The sequence below is a fragment of the Syngnathus typhle genome, linkage group LG10 (assembly GCF_033458585.1).
Source record: "Syngnathus typhle isolate RoL2023-S1 ecotype Sweden linkage group LG10, RoL_Styp_1.0, whole genome shotgun sequence".
Classification (NCBI taxonomy): domain Eukaryota; kingdom Metazoa; phylum Chordata; class Actinopteri; order Syngnathiformes; family Syngnathidae; genus Syngnathus; species Syngnathus typhle.
In genome coordinates this window covers 1653061-1675979 of record NC_083747.1, presented here as the reverse complement: position 1 = coordinate 1675979, position 22919 = coordinate 1653061, and the positions used below count along the sequence as shown (strand labels likewise).

General features: G+C 45.3%; 3 protein-coding genes across 6 annotated transcripts; 1 reads left to right on the top strand and 2 right to left on the bottom strand.

Moving 5' to 3' along the window:
- Nucleotides 1-115: 115 nt before the first annotated feature.
- nt5c3a (5'-nucleotidase, cytosolic IIIA) lies at nt 116-6244 on the bottom strand. 2 transcript variants are annotated; one of them, XM_061289799.1, is made up of 8 exons: nt 6038-6244; nt 3101-3199; nt 2937-3006; nt 2733-2865; nt 2557-2646; nt 2324-2486; nt 1380-1580; nt 116-1316 (listed from the first exon to the last, which is right to left on the bottom strand). In XM_061289799.1, the coding sequence occupies exons 1-8, from the start codon at nt 6173-6175 to the stop codon at nt 1215-1217; spliced, it is 996 nt and encodes a 331-aa protein (XP_061145783.1). In that variant the 5' UTR covers nt 6176-6244; the 3' UTR covers nt 116-1214. The 2 variants fall into 2 exon arrangements, with proteins under 2 accessions (XP_061145783.1, XP_061145784.1); XM_061289800.1 differs by lacking the exon at nt 6038-6244 and adding an exon at nt 3598-3714.
- atg5 (ATG5 autophagy related 5 homolog (S. cerevisiae)) lies at nt 3165-19969 on the top strand. 3 transcript variants are annotated; one of them, XM_061289802.1, is made up of 8 exons: nt 3165-3305; nt 9128-9319; nt 9395-9522; nt 9828-9906; nt 10005-10167; nt 10342-10436; nt 15972-16089; nt 18958-19969. In XM_061289802.1, the coding sequence occupies exons 2-8, from the start codon at nt 9212-9214 to the stop codon at nt 19092-19094; spliced, it is 828 nt and encodes a 275-aa protein (XP_061145786.1). In that variant the 5' UTR covers nt 3165-3305; nt 9128-9211; the 3' UTR covers nt 19095-19969. The 3 variants fall into 3 exon arrangements, with proteins under 3 accessions (XP_061145786.1, XP_061145785.1, XP_061145787.1); XM_061289801.1 differs by lacking the exon at nt 3165-3305 and adding an exon at nt 8643-8787; XM_061289803.1 differs by lacking the exons at nt 3165-3305; nt 18958-19969 and adding exons at nt 8643-8787; nt 16318-16653.
- On the bottom strand, nt 6606-8517 carry dctn3 (dynactin 3 (p22)). The gene is made up of 7 exons (XM_061289804.1): nt 8335-8517; nt 7731-7815; nt 7576-7662; nt 7426-7509; nt 7303-7361; nt 7167-7226; nt 6606-7061 (listed from the first exon to the last, which is right to left on the bottom strand). Exons 1-7 carry the CDS (start codon nt 8434-8436, stop codon nt 6975-6977), a joined length of 564 nt encoding a protein of 187 aa, XP_061145788.1. The 5' UTR covers nt 8437-8517; the 3' UTR covers nt 6606-6974.
- Nucleotides 19970-22919: the final 2950 nt, after the last annotated feature.

Genomic DNA, 22919 nt, shown 5'->3' with positions numbered 1-22919 from the left:
ACAGCCCAGAGGCGGGTTGTACTTTGGCATTTTGCTGCCGCCTCGCGGCCTTCTAATGAATTGCAACCCCTTTCCAAACTCCACTTCCGTTACGAAACAATAAAGCAAAACGTGCTCATAATACAATGTTATATTTCATTTCTAATTCACGCCATCAGAGAAAGAAACAAAAACAATCTGCTTATAAAAATACAACACAACTCTACTTTTGAAAACACAAGGTCCACAGACACGGTATGACATTATTCCCTCTTTCAATGATATACAGAATAAGGAAATATTTCCATCTGTTCTTTGCTGAGAAAAGGCAACATGCAGGTGATAGCAGCACATGTAAAACACGAAGCGAAAAAAAATCACGATGCTGAACTTTGGTGTGTGTGTGTTTAGCGTGGCTTTCTGCCCGTTTTAACGATGTAGAATAAAGTGCTTCTTCTAAGCAGAGGGGGCTTTAAAAGGCTGAACGAAAGTAAACATGGCTTTTTTTTATGTGTGTTTGTTTGATACATCATACGTCCACTGACTCAAACATATGTTAACTAAATCCTACAGCTATTCACACCTATATTAAAGTGCATTTCTTCCCATCGCATCCTCCCAAAGTCAATCGTCCGTTTTCATTTCCATTCGAATCATTTTCCAAGGTCCTCCTGCTTCTTCCTGGTCCGTTACACACGTTATGGTACACAAAGACAACCATACAAAAAAAACAAATACAGCGTCCTAGGTTTGCCTCTTATTTCGAGAACTGTGCACGCGAGCGAGTCTTCTGGATGTTACGTAATCGCTTCCCGTTCCTTGAAGGCGAGAAAGTGGCAGCAGGTGCAAAGGAATAAAATATGTATATTCGTTTTTGGATGTGTTGCTGCTCTGTGTGTAGCTGATGTTTGTTTCGAATTAGCTTGACGTCATGCTAATTCGCGCCGATCTTTTTTTTGGATAAAAAAATAAAATAAATCAATGCTGTACAGTGAACCCAGATAAAGATCAAGCCCGATTGTGGATATTGAAAATAATCGCAAAAAAAGCCGAACCCCAAATTTGTGGCGGTTCACCGTCCTGCAGTGTGATGCGCTGTCCACGAGATGAAGTGCGTCACAAAAACCCAAAAGTTGTGCTGCGCATTTAAAAGTGTCCAACGGGAAATGTACAAAGGCGTTGAAGTAGGCATGGGATTAAAAAAAAAAAGGGGGGGGGGTGGTCCAAAGAGGAAGTTAGAGGACCTTCTGGAGGATGGCGTTGGGCACTTCCAAGGTCTCGTCCTTCACCAGGACGATGTCATAAGAGTCCAAATATTTATCCAGACGCTCCTCCACCTGCCGAGGGACCCGAGGTTACCCGTTTGGAAAGGAAGACATCGTACAGAATAGCGCTCGTACCTTGTCGTTGAGGAAGCCCACTTTGAGGATGTTCTCCACGTTGGGCACGCCGTCGGCCATGCTGAGGTCGCCCAGCGAGTCTCCCATCAGGATGATGTTGCAGTTTTCCTTCAGCTGCTTGAAGTAGTCGGTGTTGCGCAGGGCGCCGTCGTGCTTGTTGTACACGTGGATCAGCTCGCCTTTGAAGCCTCGCAGCACGCCCTGCAACGACAACCACGTGCAAGACTCTGAAATACACTTTTTATATCGTTCCCAATTAGCAGTCGTTCATCTATGCTAAATCCCATTAGCCCGTGTATGTCGTTTCCCATTATATGCTAGCATAAAGCTAGTGGTCTTTTTTTGTAAAACTAAATGATACGGTTTGGCTTTTTAAATGTGTCCTTTTTTTAGGTGCCAGTTTTACAGCTAACCTCAAGAAATAAAAACTAGCTTGACACGTGGACTAAATAATATCAAATACATTGTTGTGCGTTGTTCATCTATGCTAAATTCCATTAGCCCGTCTATGTCGTTTCCCATTATATGCTAGCATAAAGCTAGTGGTCTTTTTTTGTAAAACTAAATGATACGGTTTGGCTTTTTAAATGTGTCATTTTTTTTAGGTGCCAGTTTTACAGCTAACCTCAAGAAATAAAAACTAGCTTGACACGTGGACTAAATAATATCAAATACATTGTTGTGCGTTGTTCATCTATGCTAAATTCCATTAGCCCGTCTATGTCGTTTCCCATTATATGCTAGCATAAAGCTAGTGGTCTTTTTTTGTAAAACTAAATGATGTGGTTTTGCTTTTTAAATGTGTCATTTTTTTAGGTGCCAGTTTTACAGCTAACCTCAAGAAATAAAAACTAGTTTGACACGTGGACTAAATAATATCAAATACATTGTTGTGCGCAAACAAGAAGTGACGTCAATTGCAAGTGTCGTTTTTCTGAACTCACGTTGTCGTCAAAGTCCATAAAGTTGGACACCACCTTGACGTTGGGGTGGTAGACGCCCGCCTGGCGGATGATCTCCTCCAGGACGTCCCCCAGGCCGGCAGAGAAGATGAAGACGGGAACGTTGTGCTGGTGCAGCCGGTCGAAGAACTGCTCGAAGCCTTCCCTAGAAAAGAAATGATTTTTTTTTTTTTTAATTCCCTTCATTTTTTGGGGGTGGGGGGTTGGGGCGGTACCTGAGTGCGGCGTCAGAGTCTCGCACCACTTGGGCCAGTTTGTCCTTCTCTAACCTCTGCTCCACTAAAAGCGTGTGGGACTTGAAATACCTGAACAGGCACGGGCAGAACATCGATGAAAAGATGCAACGTTATGGTATCGGGAATTGCGTGCGACGTGAAGCCAAGCAGCTCACCACTCCACCATGAAGGGGTATTTCTCCTCCATGGTGAGGTTGGGGTCGATCTCGATGGGGTAGTACTTGTTCTTGAGCTGCAGGAGCTTCTGGCGACATTCCTCCGTCACCAGGCCGCAGTTGTCGATGATGTCTGGGAGCGGGAACGGCCGCGTGTTACGACGACACGCTCGAACGGCAGGTTTGATCGCGACGTGGACTCACTGTGGCACGTTGGGCAGCGTTTGCCGTTGATGGCGAACTTGCTTAGCGTCATGTCGAAGTCAGTGATGACCTGCCAGGGGAGGACCAAGTGAAGACCAATTGGGGTCACATGTCGAACGCTGCACTTGCATGTCATCGCCAGCAGGTGTCAGAGTCGGACCCACCTGAAGTTTGGAGGCTCCTCCCTTGATGAGGCCGCAGATGATCTGCTCCACCCTCTCGGGGTCCCTCATGTGCACCGTCTTCTTCTCGAACTGAGGCATCTGAAAAGCGGGACGGGAGACGACATCACCGGAGTGACATGATTGCCTGACCGCGCCTCGATTTCGTAGACGACGTTAGCGACAAGACCAGGAGCATGATGAAGAGGTATGTTGGGGGATATGTTCCGTCTTGCCATGAAGTAACGTTTCACAACGAGTCCTTGTTGTCGGGTAGAAAAAACGTATATCCAAATATAGTCAAATACTATTGGCTCCTCGACAATCATTTTCGTACAACGTAAACCAATTTCAAGTGTTGAAATCAATTGAGAACAAATCTATCAAACTCCATCTTGTCATTCTGAGGGAGCCGTGCGGCGTTACGTTAGCTCAAGATTAAAAGTTGATGATTAAGCTGCGGTTATAGAAGGCACACACACACACACACACACACTTACCGCCAGGCTGTGTAGTCTGTGGAAAACAAGAGCGAAGAAAAGAATGTGTGGCTAGAGAGCCTTTATATACTCGGAGTAGGCGGGGAGGGCAGCGAACCAGATCCCGCCCTTACGCACGCACTTAACATTTGATCCATGTCAACACAAACTCACACACCCACACCGGTTTGTATAAATAGAAATGTGGAGGAGTGTGTTTTTTTTTTTTAAATCTGCCCTTGTTGTCATGTTACCTTTGACTTTACGCTCAATGACCGCATCTGCCGAACACGCGCATTTGAAGCCCACTCGCACATTACTCGAGCGGCGACAAAAAGCTTAAGGTCGGGTTAAGCGTCATCGTGTGTGTCTCATTACAGACGCACACATTGTGCAGACATAGAAATAAATACTCCTGCTACTTATATCCAACCAAAAAAACAACAACATGTCTGGGTCGAGTTCAGCAGAACGATCTCCCTCGCGTGACAAGGATGCAAATGTGAGGCAAGAGGAATGTTTCACATAGGTTGAGCCAATAAGTAGGTCAAAGTTCTCCGGTTACACCACGATAACATACATGGACCGTATTGCATCAGCCAGAGCTTCTGCATCTGTTTACAATAAACATGCGGCGGTAAATAGTCAATAAAAACATCTTGAGAAATAACAAGACTTTTAATTCGAGTATATGTGCGTGTGGAAGTTACAGGTGGCTTTCAGTTCAATGTGAATTTTATTGCGCCAAGTTTCTGGCCATTTGAGAATTAGGGGGTAAAAAACTGAAAGTGCATGCAAACTGATATATATTTATCTATAATATGAAGGTCTTAAAGATTGGATTGTGGGGAAGCCGCTCCGGTTGCCACGGTGACCGGCATCTGGTGCTACTGATAGGGGTGAGGGAGGACAAGGTTAAGTTCAGAACTCTTAATATTCCATTTCAGAACCATTCTGACGGTTGCATACAGATTTGTGACAACAGCACCCTCTGGTGGTTACCAACGGTATCTATGAACTTTTTTCTTTTCTTCCTATCTTAACTTTTTTTTCATATTACTCCACTTTTCCTTATAATATTTTGGAGCTGTCGTTAGGACAAAAAAAAAAAGATTTTTGACATTCACTAAAGTAAAGTATTTTGTTTTGTCATCGTGCAACCCAAGCATGCTGCAGCTCACATGACCAGTTTCACAATTTGTGTCCTCCTTTGTGTTGTTGGTCTTGCATGAGTCTCTTTTTTCCCCCCGAGCACGCGACTGCCGAGGGCGACCAGACACCGGTGAGTCACAGATGACTGGAATGTCAAATTCTAAGTGTCAGGGCAGGGCTGAATACCTCCTTCATGAGTCATATACTGTATATGAAGGAGGGCGGCGGGGCCTCCTGCTGCAGGTATAAATGATTACACATATATTAAGTTAAAACTAAATAACTTTTAATAGCTCAGCTGTGATGGACTGTGCAAGTGTTGTAGCCACCTCCATTGATTCCTGCTTGGTGGTTTACTGCTAGCAGCATGACATGCATGTCCGACAATTGCAAGCACAGACTACAACGGACAATCAGAACTGCAGAAAAGATCATTGGAATCAACCTCCCATCTATCCAAGACTTGTACCTGTCCAGGACCAGGAATCGGGCAAGGAACATCTCTACAGACCCTTCTCACCCGGGTTGCAGTCTGTTTGAACTACTCCCCTCCGGACGGCGTTATAGAGCTCGGTACGCCAAAACCAGCAGACACAGAGACAGCTTCTTCCCCCAGGCTGTTGCTCTGATGAACTCACACCACTCATAGAGTCTCAGAGACATTACTGTGCAATAACATCCTGCTCCTCACACCTTCTTGAATTTGTCTACACTGTTTTTGCATTATTCACATGTCCTGAATGTTGTTAGTCACCTAAATGTTGAACAGAGGGTGTGTTTCTACCGAAGTCAAATTCCTTGTTTGGCACGCTCAAACATGGCGAATAAAAAAACTCTTGAACTCTCTTGAACTCTTGAATTGAAGCAGTAAGTACCGATGGGCAAAAAACACAACCGGGGTCTCACTGTCACCTCAAAAGCATCTTATGTACTTGTGTAGAGTAAAAAGCTAGCTGCTAGTGACCTCTAAAACAGCTGCTGTTGCTGATATTGGGGGGTCATCCGCGCGTGCGTGAAACCACAATAAAGTCACCTTTGTTAAGGAAACGAAACAGCCTCTGGCCTCCTTCAAAATAAATGTGCGCGGTCCAATATGTCTAAAATAATGCGGAATGTACTGATAAAGGCTGCGACTGATTTCATTACATAAATAAACATTAGAATTTCATATGATAAACGGTGTCGTCTTTCTAGAATAGACGTAAAAATATCAGTTTTAATTTGAAATCGAGTAGTGTCCACTTCCTGCGCATGCCCCCTGCTAGCTTGACGCTGCCCCGTGTAGCTGTAAGGTAGCTTCCAAACTCACCATTTCGATAATTCTTGTCTTTTTGCCCGCTCGCTTCTTCTTGGCGACGATGTATTGGGCCAGAACAACGCCGCCGAACAGGGCGCACACGCTCGCGCTAGCCGCGGCGCCCACTTTGACGACGGCAGTCCGGTCCATAGCTGCACGATCGGAAGTCCGGCGCCTTCGCCAAGATGAACCCTCGTGTGAAGTTCCCTTCTCGTTTGGCTGGCGCTCGTTCGCTTGCTGGTGACGTCACAGGCAACAATGTGGGGCTGTTTCCGGACTGGCGCGCGCATCGCCAAACTCCACGTAAAAATAGAAAATAACTCAATTAATATTTTTTCCTTCTTTTTTGTCTAATCAAGTAAATGTAGTGGAGGTGAAGAGCGATTCCACCATTTTTTTCTTTGTATTTTTGGGAGCCAGAAAAGTGCCATTCAACATTACTATAATATTTTGCCATGTCTCTAATTGGCTTTTTTTCCCCCCCAACAAAATTAAAAAATTGAATGAACATCCTCCACAGACTGGGGATACTGTATTACAGTAAAATAGAGAAGTCATACTTCGCACAGGAAAACAGTAGTCCAATAAAACCTTTTTTATTTGCTTAACCGAAGTCACGTTGTGACATCTTGACACAAACAGAGGCATTGTCCATGTCAGGAGACAAACGGACAGGAAAAAAACGATGCGGGTCAGGTGCTCAATGTCTTATGACTCAACTTGCAGGAGATGAGCTGGAATGCGAGTAAATCTAACAAACGACTGTAAGAGTAGAATGTGTACAAATAAATAAGAGCAGGGTGACTCGGAGTCAAATCTTCCAGACAGCTGAAGAAGAGTCGTGTGCCTTCTGTTGTTTCGTTTTCTTCAGGCTAGCAACTCAACACTTCCAAAATCGCTTTGTATTTTTTCCACCTCATAAAGCTACACAAATCATCACAAATGGGAGTTACTCCACGGGCCGGATGCCCTTGGCCTCCTCCAGCTTCCTCAGGTTCTCGTCCCACTGGGTGAACTGCTTGGACAGCAGGAACATCTGACAATACAAAGACACTGTTGGATTTTTTTTTTTTTTTTTTTACAGAAATGACTGTCTTTTTTTTAGTCCCTCAGTTATGCTTTATGGTATTTGTAGAAGTACCATTTTGTTGTATTCCTCAAAAAGCCTCTTTACTTCCAGCGACTGAACATCCGCCTGGTCCTGTAATAGAGCCGACAGTGAGCTCTCCGAAGGCAAAAACCCAAACGACAGAATGTGGTGTGCATCTTTCTTCTACCTGCTGTTTGATATGAATCTGGGAGAGACGCTGGAGCTTGGTCGAGTGCTCGGGAACATCTGGAAGACGTACGCCGTTACTATTTACATTCTGACAAATAACACGGCGACAAAACGGGGTTACCTCGGATGTAGGTGCTCTCCAGCAGCGGCTGCAAATTGCTGGCCTGCTCCAGCAAAGCAGCCTGGGAAATCAGGAAGTCCTCCTCTGTGGGCCACATGATAGTAAGTTACAATATCCATGTCAAGATAATTCAGCGTTTGTATTTCTCACCGGCGAGAATAAACTCCAGCTTCATGGTGTCAGGCACAGCGATGTGGTCGGTGAACTGAGGGTCCAGGTACTTCATCAGGTCCTCAACTGCACAAGTATAAAAAGTCATTAGAAGCTGAAGCTAATCTGATTTTAATAAAAGCTGTGTGACTCACTCTTCTTGTGCAGGATCTTGACTCGCTCCCTCTTGTTGGCCGTGTTGGTCAGGCCAGCTTGAATTCTTGCGAGGGACTCAGCACACTGCAAAACAGAAGACCATTATTAATGACATTGAGCTCTCCGTTTGTAAATGCATTAGTTACGAGCAAGCAAGCACACAAAAAGCAGCCACTGTAGCAGGGCTTTAAATGTTGGCTCATATGACAGCACACCAAGATTGCCTTAAGCTACAGATGTGTCAACTTTGCCTTAGTTTAACAAATTGCATCGAAAAAAGATCAACTTTCACCCCGACATCTGACCATTTAACACTAATTCAAATACACGTCGATGGCTGAAAACTATTAAACTCCCCCAATCTATTGTGACCAGTTAAATCTAACTAGTTTGGCACCGACGTTAAAAATATATCGCTAACATGACGTTAAGGAAACGACACGACACACAAAAATATCACATTACTGAATTACTGCACACTGATTCGTGTAAATATTGGACAGTGGGAAAAATGATCGGCGATCGTTAGCTTTGCTAGACTCGCAGCTAGTTAGCTTCGTAGCTTGGCCACACCTATCAATAAATATAAACCTGAAAACCAACCTTTAATGGTTTCGAACTTTTATTCCTTCTGTCTCCATATATACGAGTCTCCAGTGCCTGTAGGCGCACTTCTACATTATCAACCGCCGCTTTTTTGTCCATTTTCTAAGCTTCTTTTGCCAACAAAACGGGAGGACCCAAACAGCCCTCAATCGCCTACGTCTATTTCATGCGCAGACGCATATTGATGACGTCACACCGCAGTAAAATACTTTAAACAGGTTTTCAAATATTTTAAACGTTTTTAATGTACAATAAAAGTGGCGCTTCTGCTTAATAGAATAAAAAAATATTTATTATCAAACTAAATTACTTTCGTCAAATTGTCAGCCGTCTCCGGTGGTCGCTGTTGTCAAAGCGTTCTTCTTCGGCTGTCAGTCACCCGGGAATGACAACATCGCTGGAACACTTTTCCTTTCTTCCCTGCTATTTGACCGCAAAACGCCGACAAAAGTAGGCTTTTATCCACTCCTACACACGCGTGACATACCCGTTTGTCGTGACAAACTCTGAAAAGCCAAGTCAGTGCCGCGTAACGGGTTTTTGAAAACACTTCCGCGTAGCTTTTACACTAGCTATGCTAGCTAGCTTATGTGCTACCACTAGTTTCTCCCTCCTTTTTGTGGCTCACTTCATGAAATAATACAGTCGAAGACGCCGTTTCAATGCATGTCTTATGTATATTGGTGTATATTTAATGAGAACAACACCAGTGGAGGATGGACGGTTCCATTTAGGATTGGTGACGTGAAACTGCCCAAATAATGTCAAATATGTTTTTCTGGTACGACAGGAAGCTGTGCGCTTCTGGACTTTCGGCTCTGACTTGAGAGGCGTCCAGTCTATATGAGCCTCTGGGAGGGGCAGCAGCAGCAACATGGCAGATGACAAAGACGTGCTAAGAGACGTCTGGTTCGGCCGGATCCCAGCCTGCTTCACTCTCAACCAGGACGAGGTGACTGAGAGAGAGGCGGAGCCTTACTATGTATGTCAAACACTCGTCACTCATCAACCGCTTGTCAATATGTCAGAAGAAGTCAAAGACTTGTTTTTCCCACAGCTGTTGTTGCCCAGGGTGAGCTACCTGACGCTGGTCACGGACAAAGTGAAGAAGCATTTCCTGAAAGTCATGAAGGCCGAGGAAGCTGGAGAGATGTGGTTTGAATATGAAGGGACGCCGCTCAAATGGTGAGGCTTGTCGCGATTATGCTGCTTGGTAGCATGGTCGAAATAATCAAATATTCCAGCTCACTGGCCATTTACATTTTAAAGACTTCTGGATTATTTGTTGAGTTCATTTAGATTTCCTTCCCAGAGAGGTACGCATCTTATATGCAATCATTGTGACACCTGAGCCCTCACTCTGAGCGCAATTCCAAATTCATCCACAAGGTGTCAGTGTGGCCCCACGCAACAATTCGAATCAATCACAGCCAGTAAATCCAAATCACAGTATTGACTTGTTCAAACAGAAATTGATTTTCCAATTTCAGGCACTATCCAATCGGCGTTCTGTTTGACCTCCACGCTTCCAACTCTGTCTTGCCGTGGAGCATCACCGTGCACTTTAAAGTAACGTCTCTCCTTAACTCTCCTTTTACATTTCTCAAGCCACTCATTGAGGTCATAAATATGACATGTGGCTAACCCGAATTTCTTCGCGCTATCAGAACTTTCCGAACCAGGACCTTCTCCACTGCTTGTGCAGCTCGGTGGTGGAGGCCCACTTCATGTCCAGCATTAAGGAAGCCGATGCGCTCAAACACAAGAGCCAAGTTGTCAACGACATGCAGAAGAAGGACCACAAGCAACTGTGGATGGGCCTGCAGAACGGTGAGGAACATACACGCGCGTGTTCAAGAGCAGCTGTTGGGCGGATAAAATGAACATGAACTTATTAACAGTCACGTCGTCCTCGCTCAGATAACGTTCACCTTCTTCTTCTGCCTTCTGACCTGCTCCAACACGCCCACTTCACTTGACAGGTGTGCTTGTGTTTATTTGCAGATAAGTTTGAGCAATTCTGGGCCATGAACAGGAAACTGATGGAGTATCCCACTGAAGAGGGAGGGTTCCGATACATCCCCTTCAGAATATATCAGGTCAGTAGCATCCACACGTATTTGATATGAGAAAAAAACCCAAAGGCACACCAGCAAGAAATTAATGTCTCAATTCAACCACAAACTCACGGGAAGTGAAATTCAAAATGAAGCGCGGTTGTCAATCACATCTCTTAAATGGCGCCAGAAGGTCGAGGAAGAACCTTAAGGGGAAATCACCTCTGAGCAAAGCAGATTCCCGCACTTTCCACATAGCAGCACATGTTTTGGATGCAGGTTTTTACCTCAAAGCCTCACCTGCTTGTGCAAGCCTTCAGGGCCTTCCCCCGACAGCGACAAACACAGCCTCTTTGTTTCCGAGGCTGTCGTAAAAAAAAAAAGCCCCATCACCGCCTTGAAAAAACATGAGCCGGTTTCGGAGAATTGCGTGACGACGTTACTGTTAAAACGAGCAGCTACCGCTCGAAGCCTCTTCCGAGTGAATGTGCTCCAGGGCATTTTGGTGATTGAAATGTTCAAAAGTATTGGAACGATAAGGTCAACTCAAATATAAAATGATTGGTCGTTAGCTGAGCCCTGAGCATGTGTGATGTCGTTTTTAATTGACAGCAAGTGGCAAAATGGCCGCCCCCTGAGATGGATATAAATGGGGGTGATTTTGCTGCTTTAATCATATTCCACAAATGCAATATTAATCATAAAACTATGTTTAGGTTCAATTAGATTACATTTTGAAATCGGAAATGACAAGCAAGGAATCCATGCTTCATCATCACTGCGCCAGTTATGCTTATTTTGGCAAAATTTCAATGCAAGGACCCTTTTTATTGTAAATGATGCTCAGATCACCACACGACATTCTTGTCTGTCACCCCGCCCGCCCACCAGCCAGCGTCACAGTTTCCATCCAGTTGCAAGATCTTCATCTGTACACCAAACAGATGAGGTCATCGCCGCTTTTGTGATGACAGGGAGCAGGCAGGGCGCTTGATCCGGAGGCGTAAGTGGACAAGCTGCCTCAGGTCGCTCGTCCGCTGCCGCCTCCACTTCCGCCACGCTTTATTCCTGACTCAGGTGAAAAGTCCCCTGACCGGAGAGACAGAAACAAAAGCGGGATGACAAAGCGGGGGCCGAAAAACGAAATTGCAAGAACTTGAGTTGAGATGCTTCGTTTTGACCATCTCGCGCCGTACAATGTTGTAGCGTGTCAAGGAGCTTTGGTTTTGACCGGAGTTCTACTTTGTTGAAGTGAGTTGAAGGAGCTTCATTTAGACAAAAGCTGTGCATCGCCGCCATCTTGCGTTATCTCCCAGCAATTATTTTTTTTAGGAGCGTCGTCGTCCCGCAATACTATGCCATCTCTTATTTTGCGACTCATCAGTATTAAATCCTCAGTAACGTTCCAATTTGGCAGTTTTGATAAATGCTTGATGCGCTTACATAAAAAAAAAATATATACCTTGGTAGACATAAAACAATCATATTTGAGATCTGTCCCGAGGTTTTCCCGAGGGTGGGGGCATGGAGCTCCTCTCAACCAGGAAGCCGGCCGGGCGACTCCCACATTGGAGGGGGAAATATAACTATAAATCTTCTTGATGCCCGGCGGTCACTGAAGAGTCACGACCAATCCGATGAGAGAATGTGGAACAGATTTGTCTTGGGAAAAACAAGCCGAGCTTTGAGTATCAGGACGTTTGCGGTGTCGGGAAAAGCCCCCTCGCTCTCATTGTCGGCCCGCCGGCTCAAAAATACTGTCGGCGGGCCGGGCAGATGTGATGCTTTGTTGTTTGCTGTGATTGATCATCCGGCGTGTCACGACGGCTCCGCTGCCTCTCGTCTTTATTCTCTCATCTCGTGTGCCGTAAAGCCTTTTAATGCACTTTAGACAAACATTCTTGTGTGCCGCAGTAAAATTCGGCCCCTTTAAAGCCACTTGGACACGCCCACTCAGACGGTGCACTTGTCGTCGCCATTAAAAAAAAAAAAAAACGTGCTGGCCGGCGATTCTTGGCCCGTGACTCCAAACGTTCCGTTGTTTTGGAAACGAGATGCTAAATATTTACACCCGGCGGAACACTAAGTCCAAGATTGGGAGCAAGATGTTCTCGAAATATTCACTCAGTAAGTCCATCCAGACCAAAGAGTTGCTGAACTTCTTTTTTTTGTCTTGTGTAATTAAGTGTTATTATTTCTTAAGATGCATTGTCGGAAACGATGAACTTAACTCATTCAGTGCCGTTGACGGTTATAGACGTCGAAGATATTAAACCGGGTCGGCAGTGAATGAGTTAATCAGATCTACTCGGATCTGAATCGGACCTCTTCCAAATGTGGACGCGTGAGCAGTTGACACATCACCAAAAACGTAATTAACAATAAACACAATTTTGGTCAAGTGAAGAAAACACGATAACGTGACAGGTATGCCGAGCCCGACCGCTAAATATTTACAATCACGAACGAGGGAGACTGGCAGACGAGAGAGAAGGCAAATCCGGCGTTTAGCTGGGTCCGACGTGTCGTGACACGACGCCGGCGCGGAGAAAGTGAACATGGATGCGAGAAGACAGCAGAAATTCCACAACAAAGCTGTCTGGCTCTCAGAAGTCACTCACACACACACACACACACACACACACGCAGGCAAACACATGCTTGGCATCCTTCAAAGGCAGATTGCGGTCTTTAGTGTAAATAACATGTGCTGCGTTTGATGCCGACAGAATTAATGACAACGGCGAGTCCAAATAACAGAGGGCTCATTTCCGTCTGGCCTGCAGCCGCCGGGACGAAGACGCCTCGCGGCCGTCACGTACACTTTTCATTACGTCCAGCCAGCCAGCGTCCGTCCGTCTCGGGGAGGCCCGCTAAATCAACATCGTGCGTCTCTCGCTCGTACTCCGAATTCAGAAATGAAAAAAGATTTGATCGACAGGTCCGAAATCAGCGGCGTGAATTTCATCTTAAATTCTGACGTCGTTTGACAATTTTGCCGCCATCTTGTCATACATCGGTGCCAAGGAATAGAATAGATCTTTATTTGTCATTGTCACATGTACAACGAAATTTAAAAAGTGCCAACCGATCCGCGCATGAGATAAAAAATAAATAAATAGAATAAAAATTTAAAAAAGGCGGTATGTCGATAAGATGAGGAGCAGCGTTTTAGACAAAAGTAGTGCTTTGCTTCCATTGTGTTTTCCCTCAAGAGGCAACCCTAAACCTTCCTCGGTCAATTTGGTCCATTTTCCAAAAATGATCCACTCGCTGTGTTGTCGATAACGGCCTTGCCCTATTCTCCAAACATTGTCAGGTACGCCTCGTTGTTCCCGCTCTGTGACTCAGCAGCCCCCCCCTCCCCCCGCCTCTCTGGAAGCTGCGTGCTTAGAAGAACGCATGTTTTATTGCCTCCCAGATATCTCGTAATGGCTCGCTGCGGAGGGGGCGGCGGGCTGACTCCACAGACAATTACAACACGCGGGAATGCTCCGCGCGCTTTTGTGTGTAGAAAGATGCCAAAGGCAACGCGTGGCGAGGACGTCACGCCGGGCTTTACTGTAAAGACTTCTTAGCGCGGCCGTGACCGCCGACGGACGTGTCGCGATCCGTCTCGACGCTAACGGGAACGGCGAGTTATTTTCGACATAATTAATTCCATGTTTCTGCCGTGTGTTGGATTCGTTCCCGTAACCGCATTTCAGATCATTATCAGCTTCAAGCAGACTCTGAATGGAACCAAACCAGAATCAGAGTCCATTTTGATTTGCGAGTGGTCGTACCTGTACGGTAAATTCCAGACAGATAGGTAAAAAAAAAACATTTTGACAAAAGATCAAATAGCGAAAACCTCTTTTGTGTCGCTCCATCAGCAGATCGGGCGTCTCGAGGCCATTTCGAGTTCCGTGACAAGTGGGTGGAATTTTAATCGGCAAATGGACTTGAGTGGAAACAACTTTTGATTGACAGCGCCGTCCGCTCGTCTTATTTGACCACCGTCACTTCGGCGGATTAAATCCCCTCCGCCGACAATTAGGCGACGTGTTGAGTTCCGCCGCTCTTTTCACCGAGTGAGAGCGAGGCGTCGCCCTGCCAGCTAAGGTGTCGGGGCGGCTCAAAAGAAAGTGTCTTCATCACCTCGGGAAACAATAGCCCCTTTCATTATTCATAGAGCGGCCACGTTTTAAAAATGCATCCGAGTCGCCGTCACTTAAACGCACTCTCCCTGCTTCGCTCGGGACCACGAGGCGCTCGAAAGCGACGGATGACTCGATCTTTCTGTGTAACGTGAACTTTGACGCCTTCCACGCCATCCTGGCCACCTTTGCTCGGCCGTCGGTGTGTAGTTACCACGCCGTCACCCGACCTCGCCGCACATTGGTTTCCTTTTCACGTCTCTCATGATTAGAGCCTATCGCGTGTCCCCCCCCCCGGGATCTTGTTCGACACCTCGGCTCTGGTGTCGACAAGGTGCGATCGGGTCGGCGCCGCGAGGCGCGAAGAACGACGGGCTCCGGCCAAAAACGCCATCACGATGACACAGCAGCCGCGCTTATTCATTAGCCGCGCTGGACCGTGACGCGACGACATCATCAATCAGTTTTAGATTAGGTTCGTGTGTCTACACTGAACCATCCATCAATCAAGTATCGACAATGTGTGTTGTCATTCCAAATTGGAGGATGCGAAATGAATCCACTCGTTCACTCCCATTGACGGACATAGCCGTCAAAGATCCATTTAACCAGTGAATGAGTTATACAACCAAGTCCATCTCGAACCAAAATTCTGTCTAGTTATTTTCGGGGAAAGAGTTTGGCGTGCGAAAGGGGAAAGAATGCTTCTGACCTCTGAACCCCTTGGGGTAGAATCAATAAGCGATACACGATTCTCGTGATTCATTTAACCTTGAGGCCGGGCCAGCGGCGTTCTTCTGCAGCTCAGTAAACACGTCTGATGACTTCCAGACTGATGCGGATCTGCGCAACATGTCCATCGCGATTCACATCTGCGGCAGTCGATGGCTCACGCATCGCTTTCGATTTGCGCCCCGGAGTTTCCCCGCGTCGTCTTTCAGCCTTCCAGTTAGCGCAACGCCAAATGTTGGATGACTCATTTGCATACACGGCGGAATGCTCGGTAGAAGCGAACAGGTGCAATCCAGGACGTGGGTGTGTCTGTGGGATAAAAAAAACATTTTATTTTTTTTTTTTTCCCCCCCCCTCGCCTCTGAGTTCATGTGAGCTATCGGTCGATGAGCAGATGCTTCCGGAAAGAAGACATGAATGGGCTGGCAAGTGACCAAGCTAAATCATGAACATCATTTTTTTTTTAAATAAATTTCCCCAAATTACTGTCAAACAAAACAAAAACAACCAGGTAACAAAGTCCAATTAGCTTAACGCTAAACAACAATGCAAATCACCATAGACACGCTAACGAATAGCATCTGTGTCACTGTGTTATAGAACCTATTAAGCAAATTATTTCAACACAGTATAGGTGCCAAGAACAAAAAAAAAATGTCCCGAGCATGTTTATGCAAATGACTCTTAATTCTATCTTTCGTTGCAGACAATGAGTGACAGGCCCTTCATCCAGAAACTCTTTCGACCTGTTTCACCTGAAGGCAACGTTCACACTCTTGGCGACTTGCTCAAAGAAATGTACCCTGCAGCATTCACTAATGACGGTAGGTAACACACAAACACACACACGCGGGGCGGGGATTTACCAGTCACAGCCACTCTCACCATTAAAAAAAATAAAAATAAAATCACATTCACCCTTGCTCTTATTAGGGACCTTCTCTGCCTAATTACAGCGCATCTCTTCTAGACTTAAATGTAAACAGTAAATAAAATCAGAGTGCGCACACGGAGGCAATGTGTGTGTGTGTGTGTGTGTGGCCCAAATAAAGATGAGAGGAAGCAGCAGCAGTCTAAACACACCGAAGAGAGGAAGTAGATAAGGACACAATGGAGCGTCAGCACAGACGACCCGCAGGAGACTCACCTGCTCGCTGCAGACGGAGCAATCCCACCTACACACACACACACAAACCGCCTCTGCGTCTGGTGGTTGGTTCCCTCATTCACTTTCAGTCCACGTCAGCAAATAATCCAATCCGAAAAATATGGCAAATTGTCGAGTTATTTTTATTAGCAGGATGCGAATGCATTGTACTGATATTGCTCCTAATAGCTTTATTTAGATGAACCAAATACGTGTTTTTAATGTAGATTTCTGACATGAACCACAATAATAGTGTTTTAATAAATAAAAAAATACGAATATAGTTGCATAAAAATAATTAACTTTTTCATGTGTTTTAATTTTGAAAATGTCACCTTTGAAAAACTTTAAAACTGTTTTTGTATGATAATAAATTCAACTTCATCTATAGTGCACTTAAAAATTAAAAATTAACCACAGCAACAAAGTAAAAAAGAATTGAGCATGAAACATCAATGCAATGGTAAAAAAAATAGTTCTATTCCAAAATGAAACTAAAGAGATAAAAGAGAAAAAAAATATCTGTTAAAAATCCTTTTCAACACCACCTTTTTACCGAAATCAATAAATCGCCCTTATTAAATCAAACGTGCGCCAAGCTGAAGAATGAAGACAAACAGACATAATCCAGACTCTCATCTCATTTCCTCCCTCTTGGCTCAGATGTTAAACATCTGGGCTTCTCCCGATCCAGGAGCCCTTGTTTATCTTTCAAGGTGTCAGTCAGGTGTAGTCCCTTCCTCCAGCTCTTGTCTTCATCCCCCTTTCATGTCTTTGACATCAAGTCTCCGTCTCTCCTGATCAAGGTGAAAGTGCTCTTTTGTGGCCTGCTCGTCTGGCAGATAGTGGCGCTGTTTGGATTACAGCCAGCGGGTCGTGTGTTAGCGGCGGGCGGCGGCGGGCTTTGCCTCTGCACTTCAGATCCCGTGGGGGTCCCCACAGCTTCTGTGATCTCTGGCACTTCAAATGAGTGTGTTGTGTCTGAGGCTCGGGATGAGATGAAGAAGATCTCAGCCATCTTTGAATTGGTCGAACCAAATAATCGATAAAGCGTCGAGTGTTAGCAAAAGGGGCTTCCCAGCTCTGCCGTTCCCAGCATGCAACGGGAAAAAGTCTGACTTCAGGAGTGTTGTCGAGCAACCTTTTGCCCACGCATGACACATTTGAGACGTCTCGTAAGCCTTTTTTTTTTCCTCTCTCGGCCGCAGCGCCACACGTCCATTTTTGTTATTTGCGACCGAGCGGAGGAAAGCCCCCGTGCGGCCTGAGTGACACGCATAGCCCCGCCCCCCTCCACATGCTCGCTCTGACTTAATTAAAACATCAACTGCCGTGATGTTGATGCTTAGTCAGACCGTGTGTGCGTGTCTAACCCAGCGTCAATGTTTGTGTGTGTCTCGAGTGGGCGTGGGGTTGGTCCCACTGATATTTTCCCCCCCGTTTCTCATTCATAGACTACACCCCACCCACTCGCAAGTGTTTGTTGTGTCTGAAAAAGCGCATGATGTGATACCGCCATCGGATTTATTGACCCGCAATTAAACTGGAAATTTTAAACCAAAAAAGGCCACGCAAAAGGTGTACCGTATTTCCCACACTATAAGGCGCACCTAAAAAACTCCAATTTTCTCAAAAGCCGACAGTGCGCCTTATATATGGACAAAGTTTTAAAATGGGCCATTCATTGAAGGTGCGCCTTATAATCCGGTGCGCCTTGTAGTGCGGGAAATACGGTATTTAAGAAAAACGAAAACAGGGATGGGCGAGTACCAATAATCGTTGTCGGTTGTTTTACAATTTGTCGCTAAAAATTAGAACAACTGTAAATAGGTATCAATTTGGAATATTTTCTGGATAGAAGAATTCTCAATCGGCACTTGGGGGTGACTAATCAAGATTTGATACTCGCATTATCAGTCTGTAACAAAGATGGATTGAACATCCCTAAAAAAAAAAAATAGTTTGTTCGTTTACAACATGCACACACACAAACACACAGACAGACACACACAAAAGCACAGGCGGCACCAAGTCATCTCAGGAGGGCGTCGTTGCCGAGTGCCAACCGCCGCAGCACCCGAAACCTGCTCACTCTCTAAAATCGGCGCTCCGTCTGCCGCTTCCGACGTTCCGAAACGGAACGCTGAAGTCTCGCTCGCTCGCTCGCTCTATGCCGACAACGGTCACTCTGCCGCCGTGCTCTTTATTAGCGGGCTGTCTTTGCTCGCCGTGTTTGTCGATGCGAAACCAAAAGTGTCAAAGCGAAAGTTGAGCGCAGAAAAAAAAGCAACTGCCACCGGCCTGAACATGTCCACCCCTTCAAAACCTTTCTCTACTTGAAGTACTAAGTGAGTGTTGATGTTGAGCGCTTCAGTATTGATCATTATTGATTTTTATTTTATTTTTCCAATTCTTTTTGTGTATCTCCCCTTTGCAGATTCTTTTTTTTTTTTTTTTTTACAAAAACGTGATCAATTACGGTCTGCCACTGCACCGATGACCGTAAGTCCTAACTGAAGTCCGATTCAAATCGTGTCCCCCGCAGGCGAGGAGCGGCGCCACCAGGTGGTGATCCACGGCATCGAGCCGCTGATGGAAACGCCGCTGCAGTGGCTCAGCGAGCACCTCAGCCACCCTGACAACTTTTTGCACATCTGCATAATACCGGTGCCCTCCGACTGAGACCGTTGCCATGGCAACCAACGCTAAAAAATAAACGCTTTCAAAGCGCAGGATGATGATGATGTTCTCCAAAGAACTTTCTCTGATGCTTCTTCGTGGGACAAATCTGCAGTTTGAGCCCCCCGGTAAGGAAAAGCGCTTGAGCATTTATGCAAAATCCTTGAGACTCATTCTGTCCTACGGGTGAGGATAATGAGCATACGAGAACATGGACCTTCACCTGGACGTCAAGGATATTGGATAAATAGTCAAATACTGTGAAAACGGCCAACAAGCAGATTCATACGAAGCCTTAACGGGTACATACGAGGATTTTTTCCCCCCCTCTATTGATATTGTAGGCAGAAAATGCTCATTTTTGACCACCAAATAATTGACCTCTAATATAATAATAATTTAACCCCCAAATGAGATTTCGAGGTCACGAATTAGCATTAGCCAAGTAGCATTAGCCACGTTTCTGAAAACAAATTCAACAAACAATAGGAACCCAGACATACCGCAATAACATTTTATTGCTATTTTGATCTTAACTTTGAAAAGGCCGTTAAGCTAACACTTTTGAAACGTTCCCATTTCAAACATCACATGACGCAAAGTTACTCAAAATACTTGTTGTTGTCCATCTAATTCATGTCATTTGAAAGTTGTAAAAAAAAAAAAATGAACTCGCCATTTAGCATCTTGTGACCACTAATTAGCATTTTCGTGCGGCCGATATATCGATATCCTAGCCATCCTTTTGACTTTTTCATGTCGCGCCCTCTGTAGTTTTACGACCACTTCAATGTCACTTTTTCTACGCCCACATTGTTATGTCCTTCACGTGTTCCCTCACTTTGGTCCGAGACAACAATAAACAACCGCCTTGTTTACGCCGTCGCCTCACTTCTCCATTTAGCTCCTCTTTGTCTGTTACTTGACTTGCTCGTCTTTGTTGATATCCACCCCCCCCCCCCCCCCCTCCTCGAGCATGTTCCGCAGCCAACATCACGCGGTGTCCCCGTGCGGAGATGACCGAGGCCCAGCCAGACTGGACTGACTTTGTTGCGTGTCACCAATGACTCACGAGCATCCCAAACCGTGCGTGTTCAGTAAACGGGGCCCGGTCGGACAAATCGTGCGTTGCGCAATTTCTTCCTTCCACCGCCGAGCGCTTTCGACAGTTCTTTTTTTTAATCATGTCGCATGCCCGACGCTCGAGGTACTTGCGTTCCGACACGCCGGCTTTGAAGCGTCTTCTTCTCCGTGTGCCCCTCCTCCTCCTTCATCTCGCCAGTTTAATGACCCCCCCCCTCCCCCCTGCCATACAAGTCATTTGTACCCCCGCTCGCTAATGAGCCCACTAAACTGTCTTGTCAGACGAGCCTGTGGCTGCTCCGCGACGCTCTGATGAGTGCGCGTACATAATTACAGACAGCAGTTATGGCCCCCCTGGGGCCTTGTAACCGAGTACCGTAATTTTCGGCGTATAAGTCGCACCGGAGTATAAATCGCACCAGCCATAAAATGCTTAAAAAAGTGAAAAAAAACATATATATGTATATAAGTCGCTCCTGAGGATAAGTCCCCACCCAAACTATGAAAAAAAAACGCGACTTGTAGTCCGAAAATTACGGTATTTCTTTTTCCCCGATATATGAAAGCAAACTCCAAATAGGCATCTTTTCAATTGAGGCAGAGAATGACGCAGAAACCTCAAGCACTACTTTTGTCTAACTGAAGCTCCTCAACCCACTTCAATATACGCCCCCCGAGTAAAGCACTACTTTTGTCTGAATAGAACTTCTCAAATTCAAAAGAGTTACGAGGCTCCTCAACTCACTTCGATCTAGTCCTTGGTACCACAAAAGCAAAGCACCGCTTTTGTCTAAATTAAGCTTCCCAATTTACGTCAACATAGTTTCTTGGCCACAATATGGCAGCAAAAAGCACTTTGTCTAATTGACCCCGAGTGTGCATGTTTTATTTTATTTTTTTAATAGTTGGATCAGCACTTTTACTCTTCTGCTTCAGTACCCGTACTTGTCGTTACGTAGAGCATGCGAGTACTTTGCATTTTGAAACTGCTCATTTATAGCGCATGTGTTTCAAATGATGTCACGGATCATGTCAGCACGGCAGAGTGGTCGCCGCCGAGCATGATGGGATGGCGGCTTTACAGTGTTGACTCAAGCGCAGCGTGTGTGCATTTGTGCATTTGTGTGTGGGTAATGAAGTCTTGTGATGAATGAATGTCTGGTCCCAGCTGACACACAGTTTTTTACGGGCCTTTCCTCATCCGAGCCGCCGTCTGACTTGCGTACAGTACTCGTGCACATACACACGGGCCGCCTGACGAATTGCAATGGAACGTCCATTTTACAACAACAGTAGTATTTAGTGGAAAATGGCAGACATCTGAAACATCCTGACAGGCCGAGATTCTTTTTGAGAAACAAGAGCAAACTATGGAATTGTTTAGTCGGCGCGTCCGGTTCTGGGTTTGAATCATGGCTCGGGTACTTGTGTGTGGAGTTTGCATGATGTCACTGTGCCTCACAGCTCGAGTGCCATTTGTTTTTTTACTAATATATATTTTCTCCTCTTATTTGCATAATTTGCCCATCATCATTAGCGTTTTTTTTCTAAATGTAGTTCTTCCGACGGTTAACCAATATTTTTGGGAACTATTGCTTAATTTATTTTTCTGACATTACATTTCTTTTCCAGGTCCTGCATGTTTTTTGTCTAATATTTTTCATGTATTTTAACCATTATTTGTTGTGATCTTTTTTTTCTTACTTTGCTATATTTTCCTTAACATTCACATATATTTTTCCCAATATTTTTCCCTTTTCTTAACACATTTAATTAAGTAGTCCTCACATACACATTAGTGTAGTCAGCTCAACAGTGTTAAGTGTTTGTGTATAACGTGACAAAGTCAATTATGCAGTGCAGACATTCCTTAAGAAACTTCACCACTTTCCCCCTTTGCAATAAAAGCCGCGACATGCCCCACACACACACACACACACACACACACACACACACACACACACACACAAACGTACACGGCGTGTTATATGGCAACAAGTGTGAGGACACGTGCAGCCTTTGCATGAAATGAGTGGCTTGGAGCTTTCTGAGATCAAACAGCACTCATAAGATGGAAAATCACGCAAGTCGTCTATCTGATTGTGGCTGTCTGGCCGGTCTTGAGATATTCTCAACAATTATAAATCAACACAAGTGGAAAGTGATGATGTCATAATTAGTTTTTTTTGGAGGAGGGCGGTGTTGGTCTAGATTTGCTTTCCTTCACTTGGCCTTTATTTGCTTTCCGTGATTTTGCCTTTGCTTTTCTAAACTTTGCATTCACCAGACCGAAAAACAAGGCAGTGATGCCGAAAACGAAACTTGGCCTGTGCGTGCACGTAACGTCATAAACACGCTCTAAGCTGTCATTAAAGTGTTGTCAAGAGCTCGAACAAGCAGCTATTACAAGAAGAGGATGACGATGCTGAGAGGCTAGACGAGTCCTTTCTTGAAAGTGTCTCACGCTCAAGCGGTATTATTAGTAAACACCGTGTGGCGCTCGGGGGCCTTGGGGGAGGTCATTACTTGATGATTGGCTCCTCAAACAACTAGTCTTGCTTCCTTACACTGAGTAAGGACGGGATGAGGATGAGGATGATGATTCAGCCTTCATCCCGTCCGCCGGACCTCCGCGACGACTTCCATCGTATTTACCGTAAAAATACCTTAGGGGGGGGTGAGTAGGCTGGAAATCCCTCCTGGAAAAGTACATGTGTGGACATGATGTGGCATTTTTGGACATTT

Coding starts and splice junctions, on each gene's coding strand:
- nt5c3a (XM_061289799.1), bottom strand. CDS start 6,175: ATGGACCGGACTGCCGTCGTCAAAGTGGGCGCCGCGGCTAGCGCGAGC. Junction 1,581..2,323: donor TTATGGACTTTGACGACAAC/GTGAGTTCAGAA, acceptor TTGTCGTTGCAG/GGCGTGCTGCGAGGCTTCAA. Junction 1,317..1,379: donor TGGGCTTCCTCAACGACAAG/GTACGAGCGCTA, acceptor GTCCCTCGGCAG/GTGGAGGAGCGTCTGGATAA.
- dctn3 (XM_061289804.1), bottom strand. CDS start 8,436: ATGGACAAAAAAGCGGCGGTTGATAATGTAGAAGTGCGCCTACAGGCA. Junction 7,816..8,334: donor AAAGTTCGAAACCATTAAAG/GTTGGTTTTCAG, acceptor TCTGTTTTGCAG/TGTGCTGAGTCCCTCGCAAG. Junction 7,510..7,575: donor GCTGGAGTTTATTCTCGCCG/GTGAGAAATACA, acceptor TGTGGCCCACAG/AGGAGGACTTCCTGATTTCC.
- atg5 (XM_061289802.1), top strand. CDS start 9,212: ATGGCAGATGACAAAGACGTGCTAAGAGACGTCTGGTTCGGCCGGATC. Junction 9,320..9,394: donor GAGAGGCGGAGCCTTACTAT/GTATGTCAAACA, acceptor TTTTTCCCACAG/CTGTTGTTGCCCAGGGTGAG. Junction 9,523..9,827: donor GAAGGGACGCCGCTCAAATG/GTGAGGCTTGTC, acceptor TTCCAATTTCAG/GCACTATCCAATCGGCGTTC.